Source organism: Mobula hypostoma, chromosome 5 (assembly GCF_963921235.1).
Source record: "Mobula hypostoma chromosome 5, sMobHyp1.1, whole genome shotgun sequence".
Classification (NCBI taxonomy): Eukaryota; Metazoa; Chordata; class Chondrichthyes; order Myliobatiformes; family Myliobatidae; genus Mobula; species Mobula hypostoma.
This window is the reverse complement of record NC_086101.1, coordinates 178521212-178536038: the sequence shown is the minus strand read 5'-3', so window position 1 is coordinate 178536038 and position 14827 is coordinate 178521212. Positions and strand designations below refer to the sequence as shown.

Here is a 14827-nt window from a genome sequence, read left to right as displayed (position 1 = left end):
GGCCACGTACAGCACTTTGACCACTTCCAAGGATAAGTGCTGGGAGGGAGATTAGTGGGGAGGGGTGAATGGACAAGAGGATCACAGAGGGAGCAATCCCTGTGGAAAGCGGAGGCAGGGGGATGTAAAGATATGTTTGGTGGTAGGATCCCTTTGGAGATGGTGGAAGTTGTGGAGAGTGATATGTTGGATACGGAAGCTCGTGGGGTGGTAGGTAAGGACAAGAGGAACTCTATCACTGTCAAGGTTGTGGGAGGATGGGGTAAGTGCAGACTTATAGGAAATGTAGCAGATGCGAGTGAAGGCAGCATCCATGGTGGAGGAAGGGAAAACCCCGCTCTGTGAAGAAGGACATTTCTGATGTCCTGGAAAGGAAAGCCTCATCCTGGGAACAGACGCAGCTGAGATGAAAGAACTAAGAAAAGGGAACAGCATTTTTATAGGAGACAGGGTGGGAAGTGTTACAGTCAAGATAGCTGTGGGAATCGGTAGGTTTATAAAATATCTCAGTCGACACTTTGTCTCCTGAGAAGGAGAAACAGACATTGAGAAAGTGGAGGGAGGTGTCAGAAATGGAAGGGGAGAGAGGTTTCGGAAATTATCTACACTTAGACCTTTCAGCTTCCCAAGCACCTTTTTCTTTTTTAATAGCAACTGCACTCACTTGTGCCCCCTGTTACTCACAAATAGCTGGCACAATGCTAGTGTTTTTCACAGTGAAGACTGATGCAAAATACATATTAAGTTCATCTGCCGTTTCTTTGTCCCCCATCGCTGCCTGTCCACTTTTATTTCCCAATGATCTGATATCCGCTCTATTTATCTGAAACAAATCTTTGTTTTCCTCTTTTATATTATTGGCTCACTTTCCTTCATATTCCATCATTTCTCTCCTTATGACTTTTATGTCTTCTGTTGATTTTTAAAAGCTTCACAATCCTTAAATTTCCCACTTTTTTTTTGCTATACTATATGCCCTCTCTTTTTCCTTTATGCTGTCTTTGACTTCCCTTGTCAGCCATGTTTACCTCATCCATCCTTTAAAATACTTATTCATCTTTGAGATGTACCTTTTTCGCACCTTTCTGAATTGCAGTTCTGCCATTCTCTCTGCTAATGTCTCTTTCCAATCAGCTTTGGCCAGCTGCCCTCTCATGCTTTTCTCAACTGTAATACTGATACATATGACACTTTTTCTCCCTCTCAAACTGCAAGGTGAATTCTACTATATTATGATCACTGTCTTCTAATGGCTCCTTTACCTTAAGCTCCCTAATCAAATCTGGTTCATTATACAACACCCAATCCAGAATTGCCTTTCTCCTAGTGGACGCAACCACAAGTGCTCAAAAGAGCCATCTCAGAGGCATTCTACAAATTCCCTTGCTTGTTATCCAGCACTAACATGCTTATTTTCCCAACCTATCTGCATATTGAAATCCCCATGACTGTCGTAGCATTGCCCTTTTTACATGCCTTTTCTATCTCCCATTGCAATTTATATCCTATATCCTGGCTATTTCACGTATGCCTGTATATAATTCCCTCCTGGGACTTTTTATCCTTACAGTTTCTTAACTCCATACACAAGGATTCTACATCTGCCAATTCTATGTCACCTTTTTCTAAGGATTTGATTTTACTTTTCACCAACAGAGCCAACCCACTCCTTCGGTCTAACTGCTCTTTCAATACAATGTGTATCCTTGGATGTTAAGCTCTCAACTATGATCTTCCTTCAGACACGGCTCAGTATTGCCCACAACGTCATGCTTACCAATCTCTAACTCCGCTACAAGATCATCTATCTTATTCTGCATACTGTGCGCATTCAAATATAACACCTTCAGTCCTGTATTCATCACATTTTTTAGTTTTGCTCCCCTGTTATGCTTCATCTCATCCCATTGACTGTAATTTTGCCCTATAGTCTGCCTGTCCTTTCTCACAGTCCCATTACACACTGCGTCTACTTGTATATCAACTGTCCCATCTTCAGCCCTATCACTTTGTTTCCAATCACCCTGCCAAATTAGTTAAAATCCTCTAGCAAACATACCTGCAACAATATTGGTTCTCTTTGGATTCAGAAATAACCCATACTTTTTGTACATGTCATACCTTCCCCAGAAGAGATCCCAATGATCCAGAAATCTGAAATCCTGTCCCCTTCACCACTTCCTCAGCCACTCATTCATCTGTACCATCATACTGAAAAATGCTTTCTTCACTACCTAATCTTACCTGTTTGCCACTTTCAGAAAAGATGTACTTGTATCACTGGGTCTCTCCATTCTACAACACTCCTCAGGGCCCTATCATTCACTGTGCACAATCTGCCATGGGTTGTCTGACCAAAATGAAAAATCTTGCAATTTTCTGAATTAAATGTCATCTGTAATTTTTTTGGACTACTGGCCCAGTCGATCAAACTCCTGTTGTAATTTTAGATAACCTTCTTCACTATCCATTATGCACTAATTTTAGTGTTGTCTACAAGCATTCTATATATTCTATAGTAAGAAATTATATATTCTTACTATACCACCTGCATTCTCATCCATATTATTAATATAAATGATGGAAAACAGCAGGCCCAGCACCGATCCTTGTGGCACATTGCTGGTCACTGATGTCACGTCTGAAAATATGGTAAGATATGTAAAGATTAAAAGATTAAAGATTAACTTTATTTGTCACATGTACATCAAAATGTACAGTAAAATGCATTGTTTGCATCAATGACCAACCTCATCTGAGGATTATGCTGAGGCCAGCCCACAAGTCTCACTCGCTTCCAACACAGCATGCTTAAACTTTTCTAACTCTAACCGATGCGCCTTTGGAAGGTGCAAAGAAACTGGAATATCCAGAGGAAACCCACATGGAGTTGGTGGCTTCTATTTCCCTTATGTTCCAAACACCTTTTGCTTGTGCTAAGTCAACAATCCTGGCAATGGCTTCATCAAAATGTAAACATGGGCTGTTCTCTTATCTTGGTTTGATGTGTAATCGAATAAAGGAGTCAAAACACTTTGCTGTTATAGATGCATTATCAAGGTTGCCTTGAAAATTCAGACATGGTCAATTAAGATATGATACTTTATGAGGTTATATTCCATTTAAAGAGATGAAGATAGATAAGGAGACATAACAAGAAACTGTCCTAAAATAAATATCATAAAACTTTAAAAAAACAAACTGAAATCAGACAAATACTCAAATGTGAGCATGAAACTGTACATAGAGCTCATTAAAGTTAAAGCATCATAGAGGATGGAAAATAGGTGCTTTGGTCTATAAAATCCATACCTAAAATTAACCATCTATTTACATTAGCCCCATTAATCCCACTTCATTCTCCTCACAGTTCTGTCAACTTTCCCCAAAATCTAACAGTAATGTACATAAACACCAGTGGAAATTTACAGTGGATAATTAAGCTACCAACTTGCATATCTTTTGTAATAGGCCAAAGCCAATATGGCTTCCTTAAGGGGAAACCTTGCCTGACAAATCTGTTGGAATTCTTTGAGGAAATAACAGTTAGGATAGAAAAAGGTGAGTCAGTGGATGTTGTTTCCTTGAATTTTCAGAAGCCCTTTGACAAGGTGCCATACTTGGTGCTGCTTAACAAGCCCAGGGTATTACAGGAAAGATATTAGCATAGATGGAAGATTGGAAGATTGGCTGATTGGCAAGAGGCATAAGGTTGGGAATAAAGGGGGCCTTTTTTGGTTGGTTGCCAATGAATAGTGGTGTTCCACAGGGATCTGTGTTGAGACCACTTTGTTTTACATTAAATGTCAATGATTTGGATGACGGAATTGAATAACGTGCGGCTAAGTTTGCAAATGATACGAATATAGGTGGAGGAACAGGTACTGTTCAGGAAGCAGGGAGCATGCTGAAGGACTTAGGCAGTTAGGGAGAATGGGTAAAGAAGTGGCAGATGGGATAATAGTGTAGCGAAGCGAAGTGTATGGTCATATACTGTGCTAGAAGGAATAAAAGTGTAGACTATTTTCTAAATGGGGTGAAAATTCAAAAATCAGAAGTGAAAAGGGACATGGGATTCCTTGTGCAGGATTCCCTTAAGGTTAACTTGCAGGTTGAGTCAGTGGTAAGGAAAGCAAATGCTAAGTTAGCATTCCCTTTGAGAGGACTAGAGTATAATAGGTTTCAGTAATGTCAGAGAAATGTATACAATATACGAACATCCTGAAATTCTTTATCTTCATAGGTATCCACGAAAACAGAGGAGTGTCCCAAAGAATGAATGACAATTAAATGTTAGAACCCCAAATCCCTCCAGCTCCCCCCTCCCACGCACAAGGAGCAGCAAAGCACCAGCTCCCCCACCAGCAAACAAAAAACAAGTATGTAATACAGAGGCTTTATAAATCATTGATTAAATTGCACTTGGAGTACTATGAGTAGTTTTTGGTCACTTATTTAAGAAAAGATGTGCTAGCATTGGAGAGGGTCCAAAGGAAGTTCACGAGAATGATTCTGAGAATGAAAGGGTTAGTGGATGAGGAGCATTTGATAGCTTTGGGCCTGTACTCACTGAAGTTTAGAAGAAAGAGTGGGGATCTTATTGAAATCTATTGAATGTTAAAAAGCCTAGATAGAGTGGATGTGGAGAGGATGTCTGCTACAGTGGGAGAGTCTAGGACCAGAGGACACGGCCTCAGAATAGAGGCTCTTCCACTTAGTACAGAGAAGAGGAGGAATTTTTTTAGCCAGAGGGTGTTGAATCTGTGGAATTCATTGCCACCTATGGCTGTGGATGCCAAGTCATTGGTATATTTAAAGCACAGTTTGATTTGTCGGGAGGTCAAAGGTTACGGAGAGAAGGCAGGAGAATGGGAATGAGTGGGATAATAAATCTGCCATGATGGAATGGAGCAGACTCCATGGGCCAAGTGGCCTTATGACCTTTCCTTGGGAAGTGGGAGAAAGCTGAAACATCCAGTGGAAGCCCATGCTGTCCACATGCAAAGTCCACACAGGCAGCATTGAAATTCAGAACTGAACCCCTTTGTCAGTGAATCAAGATTGTATTCAAGGGGACACACCCAAAATGCTGGAAGAACTCAGTAGGCCAGGCAGCATCTAAGGAATAGGGTAAACAGTTGACATTTCAGACCAAGACCCTTCATCACAATTTTTTTTTCCATTGATACTGCCTGGCCTGCTGAGTTTTTCCAGCATTTTGCATGTGTTGATTGGATTTCCAGCACCTGCAGATTTTCTCTTGTTTGTATTCAGAGGGTTTTTTATTTAACTAAGTTTAGAAGAAATTCACACTGCATATTTGGGTTTGTAAGCAGGAAGACCATTCCCAGAATGGGTGGGATGGGAAATGAAAAAAAAACCTCCATGAGCCTATATTTTATCAATCTGTGACAATCACCACTATCAGCAACAACCTGCATTTAGCCCTTCCAGACTAAAGGGGGTTCAAATCTACTTGAAAATGCTGTAAGTCTGAAATAAAAACAAAACAAACAAAAAACAATGCTGGAAGCACTCAATAGATCAGGCACCATCTGTTTTCTGTTTCACTAAGTATCTGAAAACTTTGCTCATGTATTTGTGAATATAACTGTAAGAAAGTGGATGTTATAAAATTACTGAAAAGCACTTTAAAACTATGGGCATTTCATTCCAAAGCTTGACTGCCCACTCAAAAAAAGTTCACCTTCAGAGGTATAACTTACTTTTTAGAATCTCAGGGTTGTAAAAAGTTGCTGCAAATGACACAGGCTCCTCTGCTACTGTGCCGAGACCAGACTCCCCGTATTGTGGCCACCCTCTCATTGACTGGCATTTCAGCATTTTCCAGTGCTCAGGGTAAAATATCATCATGAGTTCATCCACACTGGATACGGAACGTAACTGCTGCTCCAGCTCACTGCTCATATGACCCTGGTGAGGAAAACAGAGATCGTCAGTTAAGCAGACAACAATCTGGGGCACCCAAACCTAAAGAGAGGGAAACTGGTGTGTATTCTGTTTCACCAAGACCTGGCTTTCCCCTGCAATCCCCGACTGTGCCATCTGACCGGAGGGATTTTCGATCCATCGGATGGACCGAATGGCGTCTTCGGGCAAGACGAGGGGAGGTGGCGTCTGCCTACTGATCAACACTGCTTGATGCTCGGACACAGTGACACTGACAAGCTCCTGCAGCCCGGACCTGGAACGCCTGTCGGTGAAGTGTTGTCCCTACTATCTGCCACGGGAATTCACCTCGGTCATACTGACAGCGGTCTACATTCCCCCCCAGGCGGACGTGGAGTATGCTCTGAACATACTGTATGCCAACATCAGTGAAATTGAGACCAGGTATCTGGAGGCTTTGCTCATTACAGCCAGGGACTTTAATCAGGCCAAACTCAGAAAGGCGCTGCCAAGAGTTATACCAACATGTCTCCTGCCCCACTAGAGGCCCGAATATACTTGACCACTACTACACAGCAGTCAAGGATGCCTACTGTTCCGTCCCACGACCTCACTTTGGAAAATCGGACCGTCAGGTTGCACTCCTCCTCCTGGCTTACAAACAGAAATTGAAAGGGAGGTCACGGTGTCAAAAGTAGTGTTGCGTTGGACAGAGGAAACGGATGAGGTCCTCAGTGACTGCTTTGAATCGGTGGACTGGTTAGTATTCAAGGACTCGGCAGCTAACCTCGATGAATATGCCTCAGCTGTCACGGACTTTATTTGGAAATGCACGGAGGACTGTGTGTCTCGCAAGATGACCCGGGTATTCCCTAACCGGAAACCTTGGATGAATTATGAGGTCAAGTCCCTTTTAAAGGCTAGAGCTGCGGCTTTTAGGTCCGGGGATACCAGTCGCTACACGGAATCTGGAACTCCAGAAAGCCATTAAGGGTGCTAAGAAGCAATATCAAGCCAAGTTGGAAGCCCAGGCTAACCAGAGGGATGCCAGTAGACTATGGCAGGGTCTAAATGAGATCACTGGGCACAAAGAAAAGGCTGGGAATATCAATAACTGTGGTGCTTCTCTTCCTGACGAACTTAATGTATTCTACGCAAGATTCGAACAGAAGAGGATCTTCCTGCTCCCTCCGGATGAACTGGACCTGGTGGCATCGAGATTCATCGTCACCGAGGAGGACGTTAGAAGGGCCTTCCTGAAGATAAATCCAAGGAAGGCGACGGGCCCAGATGGCGTCCCGGGACGGGTTCTCAGGGCCTGTGCAAGCGAGCTAGCTGGAGTGTTTGCTGACATCTTCAGCTGCTCCTTGCTTCAGTCTAAGATCCCCTTGTGTTTTAAGAAGGCAACAATAATCCCAGTGCCAAAGAAGAGCAAGATGGCATGCCTGAATGACTATCGACCTGTGGCTCTGACATCAATTGCTATGAAGTGCTTTGAGAGATTGGTTATGGCACACATCAACCACAGCCTACCAGTCAAACTCGACGCTTTGCAATTCGCCTACCGGAGCAACAGGTCAATGGCAGATGCCATCTCTCTGGCTCTACATTCCTCCTTAGAACACCTGAAGATTAAAGACGCATGCGTAAGGCTCCTTTTCATTGACTACAGCTCTGCCTTTAATACCATCATTCCAAATAAACTGATTCCCAAGCTCCAGAACCTGGGCCTTAGCACTCAGATCTGCAGCTGGATCTTCAACTTCCTCACAGACAGGACCCAGGCTGTAAAAATAGGGGACAAGCTCTCCTGTACAATCACTCTGAGCACCGGTGCCCCACAAGGCTGTGTACTCAGCCCCCTGCAGTACTCACTGTACACCCATGATTGTGTAGCCAAGTTTCCATCGAACTCAATATATAAGTTTGCTGATGACACAACAATTGCAGGCCGTATCTCGGTAATGATGAGTTTGAGTACCGAGAGGAAATTAAGAACCTGGTGGCATGGTGCGAAGACAATAACCTATCCCTCAAAGTCAGCAAGACAAAGGAATTGGTTATTGACTTCAGAAGGAGTAGCGGACCGCACAATCCAATTTACATCAGCGGTGCGCAAGTGGAACAGGTCAAAAGCTTAAAGTTCTTTGGGGTCAATATCACAAATGACCTGACTTGGTCCAACCAAGCAGAGTTCACTGCCAAGAAGGCCCACTACTGCCTTTACTTCTAGAGAAAACTACAGAAATTTGACTTGTCCCCTAAAACCCTCACTAATTTTTATAGATGCACCGTAGAAAGCATTCTTCTAGGGTGCATCACAACCTGGTATGGAAGTTGTCCTGTCCAAGACCGGAAGAAGCTGCAGAAGATCGTGAAAACGGCGCAGCGACTCACTTTACACCGCATGCTGTTGGAGCAGTGCTGCCAGGATAATCAAGGGCACGACACAACCAGCCAACACACTTTTCATCCCTTTTCCCTCCAGGAGAAGGCTCAGAAGCTTGAAGACTTGTACAGCCAGATTTGGGAACAGCTTCTTTCCAACTGTGATAAGACTGCTGAACGGATCCTGATCCGGATCTGGGCTGTATCCTCCAAGTATCCGGACCTGCCTCTCGGTTTTTTTGCACTACCTTACTTTCCATTTTTCTATTTTCTATTTATGACCTATAATTTAAATTTTTAATATTTACTAATTTTTACTATTTTTAATATTTAAAATTTGTAATCCAGGGTGCGGGAAGCGCAGAATCAAATATCGCTGTGATGATTGTACGTTCTATTATCAATTGTTTGGCGACAATAAAGTTAAGTAAGTAAATTGGCTCACCCTACTTACACAATTCAAGTATTTGACCAATTCAGACACTAAAGTGTGGCTTTGAACGATTTGCAGCTGATGGGCCCCGAGTTATTGAAAGAGTCTTTGGCTCACTTTGGGATGTTCATGTAAAAAAAATCTGATCATAATCTTGATAACATACAAGAGTTAAATTGCACACTTCTACAAAGAGCATCAGAGAGAGGTAGGGGTTTGGATTAACGTTCCAGACAATGTGATTTAATTTCCACCCAGGCCAGTAGAGAATTCAATTTATTTAAAGAACTTATGTACTGAAAGTTATTGTTAATATTGGAATTTATTAACCTACTGGTGTTTGAGTGCTTTCTAACCTAAGAACACCTCTGTTCCTTTATTAATAAAACTACGTACTGCTCTTCACTTTATATTCATATTGTGTCCTTTTTTTCTTGAAGTTCTATTTGCTTCTGCAGTTCTAGTCATGCATATTTTATGGATGTGTTTTAAATATTACTTCACAAGCAGATATCTGACATAATAAGCTATGGTACAGAAATAGGCCCTTCAGCCCATCTAGTCTATGCTAAAACTATTATGCTGCCTAGGATTGCACCTGGACCATAGCCCTCCATTCCCCTTCCCGTCCATGTACCTATCCAAATTTCTCTTAAATATTGAAATTGAACCAGCATCCCCCACTTCCGCTGGCAGCTCGTTCCATACTCTCACCATTCTCTGAATGAAGTTCCCCCTCATGTTGCCCTTAAACATTTCACCTTTCACCCTTAACCCATGATCTCTAGTCCTCGTCTTACCCAACCTTAGTGGGAAAAAGCTGCTTGCATTTACCCTATCTATTCCCTTCATTATTTTGTGTACCTCTATTAAATCTCCTCCCATTCTCCTATGCTCTAAGGAATAAAGTCCTAACCTATTCAACTTCCCCTATAACTCAGGTGTTCAAGCCCCAGCAACATCCCTGTAAATTTTCTCCATACTCTTTCAATTTTATTGAAATATTTCCTGTAGGCAGGTGACCAGAACTCTACAAAATACTCCAAATCAGGCCTCACAAGTGCCTTATAAATATTCAACATAGCATCCCAATTCCTGTACTCAATATTTTGATTTATGAAGGCCAACATTTTAAAAGCTCTCTTTGCAATCCTATCTACCTGTAACATCTCTTTCAAGGAATTATGGATCTGTATTTTAACACACTCAGTTATAAATAACTTGAATGCTATATTTCAAATGTTAATCAAACACTATTGATTTCCATTCATCCTTACATCATCAGGAGTAGGTAGATTATTGGAGAAAATCTTAAGGGCTAGGGTTTATGTATACTTGACAAGGTAGGGGCTGATCAGGGATTGTCAGCATTGCTTTCTGCAGGGGAAATCCTACCTCACTAATTTGAATGAATTTTTAGAACAGGTAACTTGGAAGGCAGGGAGAAAGACATTGTATCAATGGACTTCTATCAAACAAATGTCAAGGTCCTGCACAATCAGCTATTTCAGAAGATTAAGGTGTCTGGGATTCATGGCGAGCTGGCTAGTTGGATCCAAGATTAGCTTTATGATAGGAGGCAGAAAGTAGTGTTTCTAACCAGAAAACTGAGACTAATGGTGTATGGCTGCAACCCTTACTATATCTGATACACATTAATGACTTGAATCAGAATCAGATTTAATATCACCAGCGTATGCCGTGATGTTGTGAAATTTGTTAACTTTGTGGCAGCAGTACAATGCAATACATAATAATAGAGAAAACTATATATGTATAATAGACAAATAACTAGTGTAAAAATAGGAAATAAAAAAGTAGAAAGGTAGTGTTCATGGCTTCAATGACCATTCAAAAATCAGATGGCAGAGGGGAAGAAGCTGTTCCTGAATCATTGAGTGTGTGCTTCCTTCCTGATGGTAGCAATGAGAAGAGGGTATTTCCTGTGTGATGGGGGTCCTTAATGATGGATGCCACTGTTCTAGGGCACTGCTCCTTGATGATGACCTGGATACAATGGAAGATGTTGTGAATGTGGCACTAACGATCAGTAAATCTGAGAATGTTGTGGATAGTAGGGAAGGTTGTCCAAGGTTGCTACAGGAAACAGATCTGGTAGAAAGTTGGGTAGAGTCTTGCCAGATGGAATTTAATCCTGACAAGTACAAGTTGATGCATTTGGAATGTCAAGTATGTGTAAGACATGTACAGTAAATGGTAGGAAGCTCAGGAATGGGGATGAATATAGGGATATCTTAGGGTTCGAGTTCATAGTTCCCTAAGTGTTTCATGCAAATAGATAAAATGTTACATAAAAAACTTACAGTTTAACTGAGTAATTATTATGTATTTAAATGAAATACAGAACAAATTAGAACAATATCAATAATCCTGTAGTACTATAAAACTGTGTATTAGTTCTTAATAGTTTTTGAGAGAGGAATTCCTGCAGTGTATGCTGATGTGTTTTTGTAATTGACTGTAAATTAACAAAATCAGTGCAGCCACCTAGTACAGATAATACAGATAATAGACTACCTACATACAATGCTATCGACAATTGCATCCTCTAAATCTTAATTTTCATTGAATCATTCAAGATGATTGTTAATACCTTCAAATTCTTCATAGTTACTATCTTATTGAAGAGAAGAATCTGTTTCATTTTCACTCCAGGCCATTTCTGACATCTCCAAGCCTGAATACTTGAAACCGCAGTGAGGAAAACAATTTCAAAATGTTTTACTACTTATTTCTTGCCATCTATTTGTGCTTTTTGAACCCAAATATACACAACTGGCGCTATTCATTCTAAATACAGTGTCGTGACAAACAACTGCACAAGTGCACGCGACTGATGCTGATTAGAAACTGTTTGGTAGCAGTTTTCTGTCCCAATTAGTGGCAGAGTATCCCAAATAAGCAAAGGGAACCCTGGTTATTTTCTCAATTAGTATTTGTGGTTGCCCCAATTAACCAGAATCCACTGTATATATAAACAAAGATTGATAACCAATATGCAAAAGACAAACTGTGCAACTAGAAATAAGTCTGAGAACATGAGTTACAAAGAATCCTTAAAAGTCAGTCTGTAGGACATGGAATCAGTTCAGAATTGTGGCAATTGTCAGTTCAGAAGCCTGATTTTTGTAGGGTAATAACTTATTACAAAGAAAGCAGCCCAGTCTGATTTTTTCTCCTCATAATCATAATTCTTGGCAACCTCCTTGCAGTCATCTTCTATAACCTCTCCAGCATTATCACATTATTCCTGTGGTGTGAGGATAAGATCTACACATGTTCCTACATCTGGGGCCAAATACTGGTCTGGCTTGATGTTCCTGCCATGCTGACTGTGGGTGTCTTTACTTATCTGGCCTGCTGCTTGCAAAGGAGTGTGGACAGGCACTCTAAAGTCTCTCTCTGCTGATAAACTCCCCCATTCACACTCCCGTACGACATTGTTGTGATAATCTGCACATTTTGGCCACACAAATGAAAATAAGTAACTTCACTCTGAAATAAATCATTTTAGGGTTGTGAAGGAATGAGATATTCATGTGGTAAATTGTTCAAAAAAAAGACAAATGTTTCCCATTTTTACTTAATTATTACCGACAATAAAGAGGTTAAAAAGGATACTGTATTACATGATAGCCTGTCTTGCATGCATAAACTGTGCCGTGGAAACTTGGCAAAGCAATTTTGGCTGCCTTGCCTCAGATATCATCTCAGTAACTACATTGTCACAAATCTTTCATGTTGGTAGGTTGGACGTGTGACATAAATGTTCTCTTTCATTTAAGCATTACGCTGTGCTCTTGCAAGGATAAAAAATAAGCTTATGAATATTTATCTTAGGCCATTACCAAATCATACAGCAATTTGTTTTAAAGAATAGAGCAAGAAAGTGACAATATAGCTGTCAGCCTGATTTCTAAACATGTCAAAGTGTTTAGTTTATTTAATTAACAGACGTTGTTTTCTACTTTATTGGACAAGCAAATCTACTTTGCATATCCTGTAAAATGTTTATAATTTCCAGCTGTTGGATAAGGGAAGCAGAGCTAAAAGCTCAGTTAAACACCAAGCCAAGTGAACTCTGTTGATTTGACACAAGAAGTTATACGTTCAGAGCAGTTATTTTTTCAATTAAAGCCTATGTTTATCCTGAATCATCCTACAATCTAAGAAAATATTTCACGGTTGAATGGAATATTTATTTCGGGACTAGGCTTTTAAAATTTACATTTTAAGTGATCTTTAACCAAGGATTTCAAAGGTTTCAGATAAATGCCCTACATTCTATTTAAGGATGGAACATATTTTCATACCTTGCTATGGAGAAATTTGCCCCGCCCCCCCAGCCCACTAATTAGGTACCAGACTCTAACCCTCTCATCTGTGTAGAGCTAGTTAAAAGATTTGAACAGAGGTAGCCACAGAGTAACAGCAAGTTGTGCAGTTTGGTTTCCTTTGAAATGCTATCAAGAAGAACCCATAATTCAGAATGAAGCAATTCCATTGTGTTCATAAGAACACAAGAACTCGTAAACATCAGAACTGAAGAAAATAGGAACAGGAATAGAGCATAAGACCATAAGAAATGAAAGCAGAATTAGGCTGTTCAGCCTATTGCGCCTGCTCTGCCATTCCAACATGGCTGATACATTATCCTTCTCAACATCATTCTCCTGCATTCCCCCATAACTCTTGATACCCTTAATAATCAAAAAACTAACCACCTCTGCTTTAAATATACATAATGATTTGGCCTCCACGGTCGTCTGTGGCAATGAATTCCACAGATTCACCACCCTCTGGCCAAAACAAACCTGGACCAACAGACCCATCCGGCCTGCTCAACCACTCTTTACAATCATGACTGATCTACTGCCAGAGGATTAAAAATAACCAAAAAACTTCTAACTGTAATACATTATAGCAGTGGCGGCAAGTCTTAAACAAGCTATTTAAAGCATTTTCAAAGGTCAAGAGATGGGATTCTATAATTGTTATCTTAAATTTCAGAACATTCTTGGGTATGTGCATCATGAAGCAAGATGCAAATCATAGTATTTAACTGCCACTTGGACTCAAAAAAAGTGTCCTGTTCATCATACCATTGCCAGTATGTCTATTATATACGCAGAAGTGGTTCTCGAGGGGATTTGGATCTATCATTCAAAGACAGGCCTTCTCTTTTATCATTAGCTATGGGGTGCTCTGTGCTGCATTGATTGATTCAAAGATTTAAAAGTTAGGTATATCTTCACATGGACATCGAAGCATACAGTGAAATGCATCATTTGAATACACGGTTTGAATATTTACAAATGTCGCCATGCTCCCAGCGCTGACATGACATGCCCACAACTTACTAAACCTATCCCGTAAGCCTTTGAAATGTGGATGGAAGCCAAAGCATCTGGAGGAAACCCACACAGTCATGGAGAGAACGAACGAACAGATTTCTTACAGACAGCAGCAGAAATTTAACCCTGATTGCCAATTGCGGGAGCTGTGAATTATTACGCTAGCTTCAGCATTGCTGCGTTACCCTCATTGCATTGCATGGTTTTAGATTCACAAAGAATGACTGGATCAAGTTGTGTCAAGTGGCATAATGTTGTTGCTGGCTCTTGTCCTTCTCTGGATAAGATGTAGTAAGCGCACTTTGCCGCAGATAACCACGACAGCCTGGGCTGCGTCTGCAATGCACTCAGTCTCTGTCAATTGATCAACGTATGGGCTTCTCAAGACTGTAATGGATTTGATTCACAAAGGCTTAGTGGAACCACAAATACACGAGGTTCTGATCTAAGTAGTGATTAAACAGCTAGCATATGGAACAACATGTGCTTACAATGTCTCCTTCTTGTGTCTCTTTTGGTTCTTATATTCCACTGTGGTATTTTCAGCAGTTGAGCTTTCAAAGGACTTGTATGCATTCCGTTTGTTTCATAATAATTTCTTCTTAATGATCGTTACGCTGCTGGTATTCAACAATGAAGGTACTCCATTTCTGTTTGTCCTTAGCCATCAAAACCAATTTTGGTCTTGGTTTTGGCAGTGTTCATGGCTTTCTTCATCATA

At 40.8% G+C, this 14827-nt stretch overlaps 1 protein-coding gene across 3 annotated transcripts in view; it reads right to left on the bottom strand.

Annotated features, from left to right (window-relative positions):
- vegfc (vascular endothelial growth factor c) overlaps positions 1-14827 on the bottom strand; it is a 226157-nt gene that overhangs the window by 91176 nt on the left and 120154 nt on the right. For all 3 annotated transcript variants that reach the window (XM_063049453.1, XM_063049454.1, XM_063049455.1), the window contains exon 2: positions 5727-5934. In XM_063049453.1, the coding sequence (XP_062905523.1) occupies positions 5727-5934 (208 nt within the window). The remainder of the gene's footprint in view (positions 1-5726; positions 5935-14827) is intronic.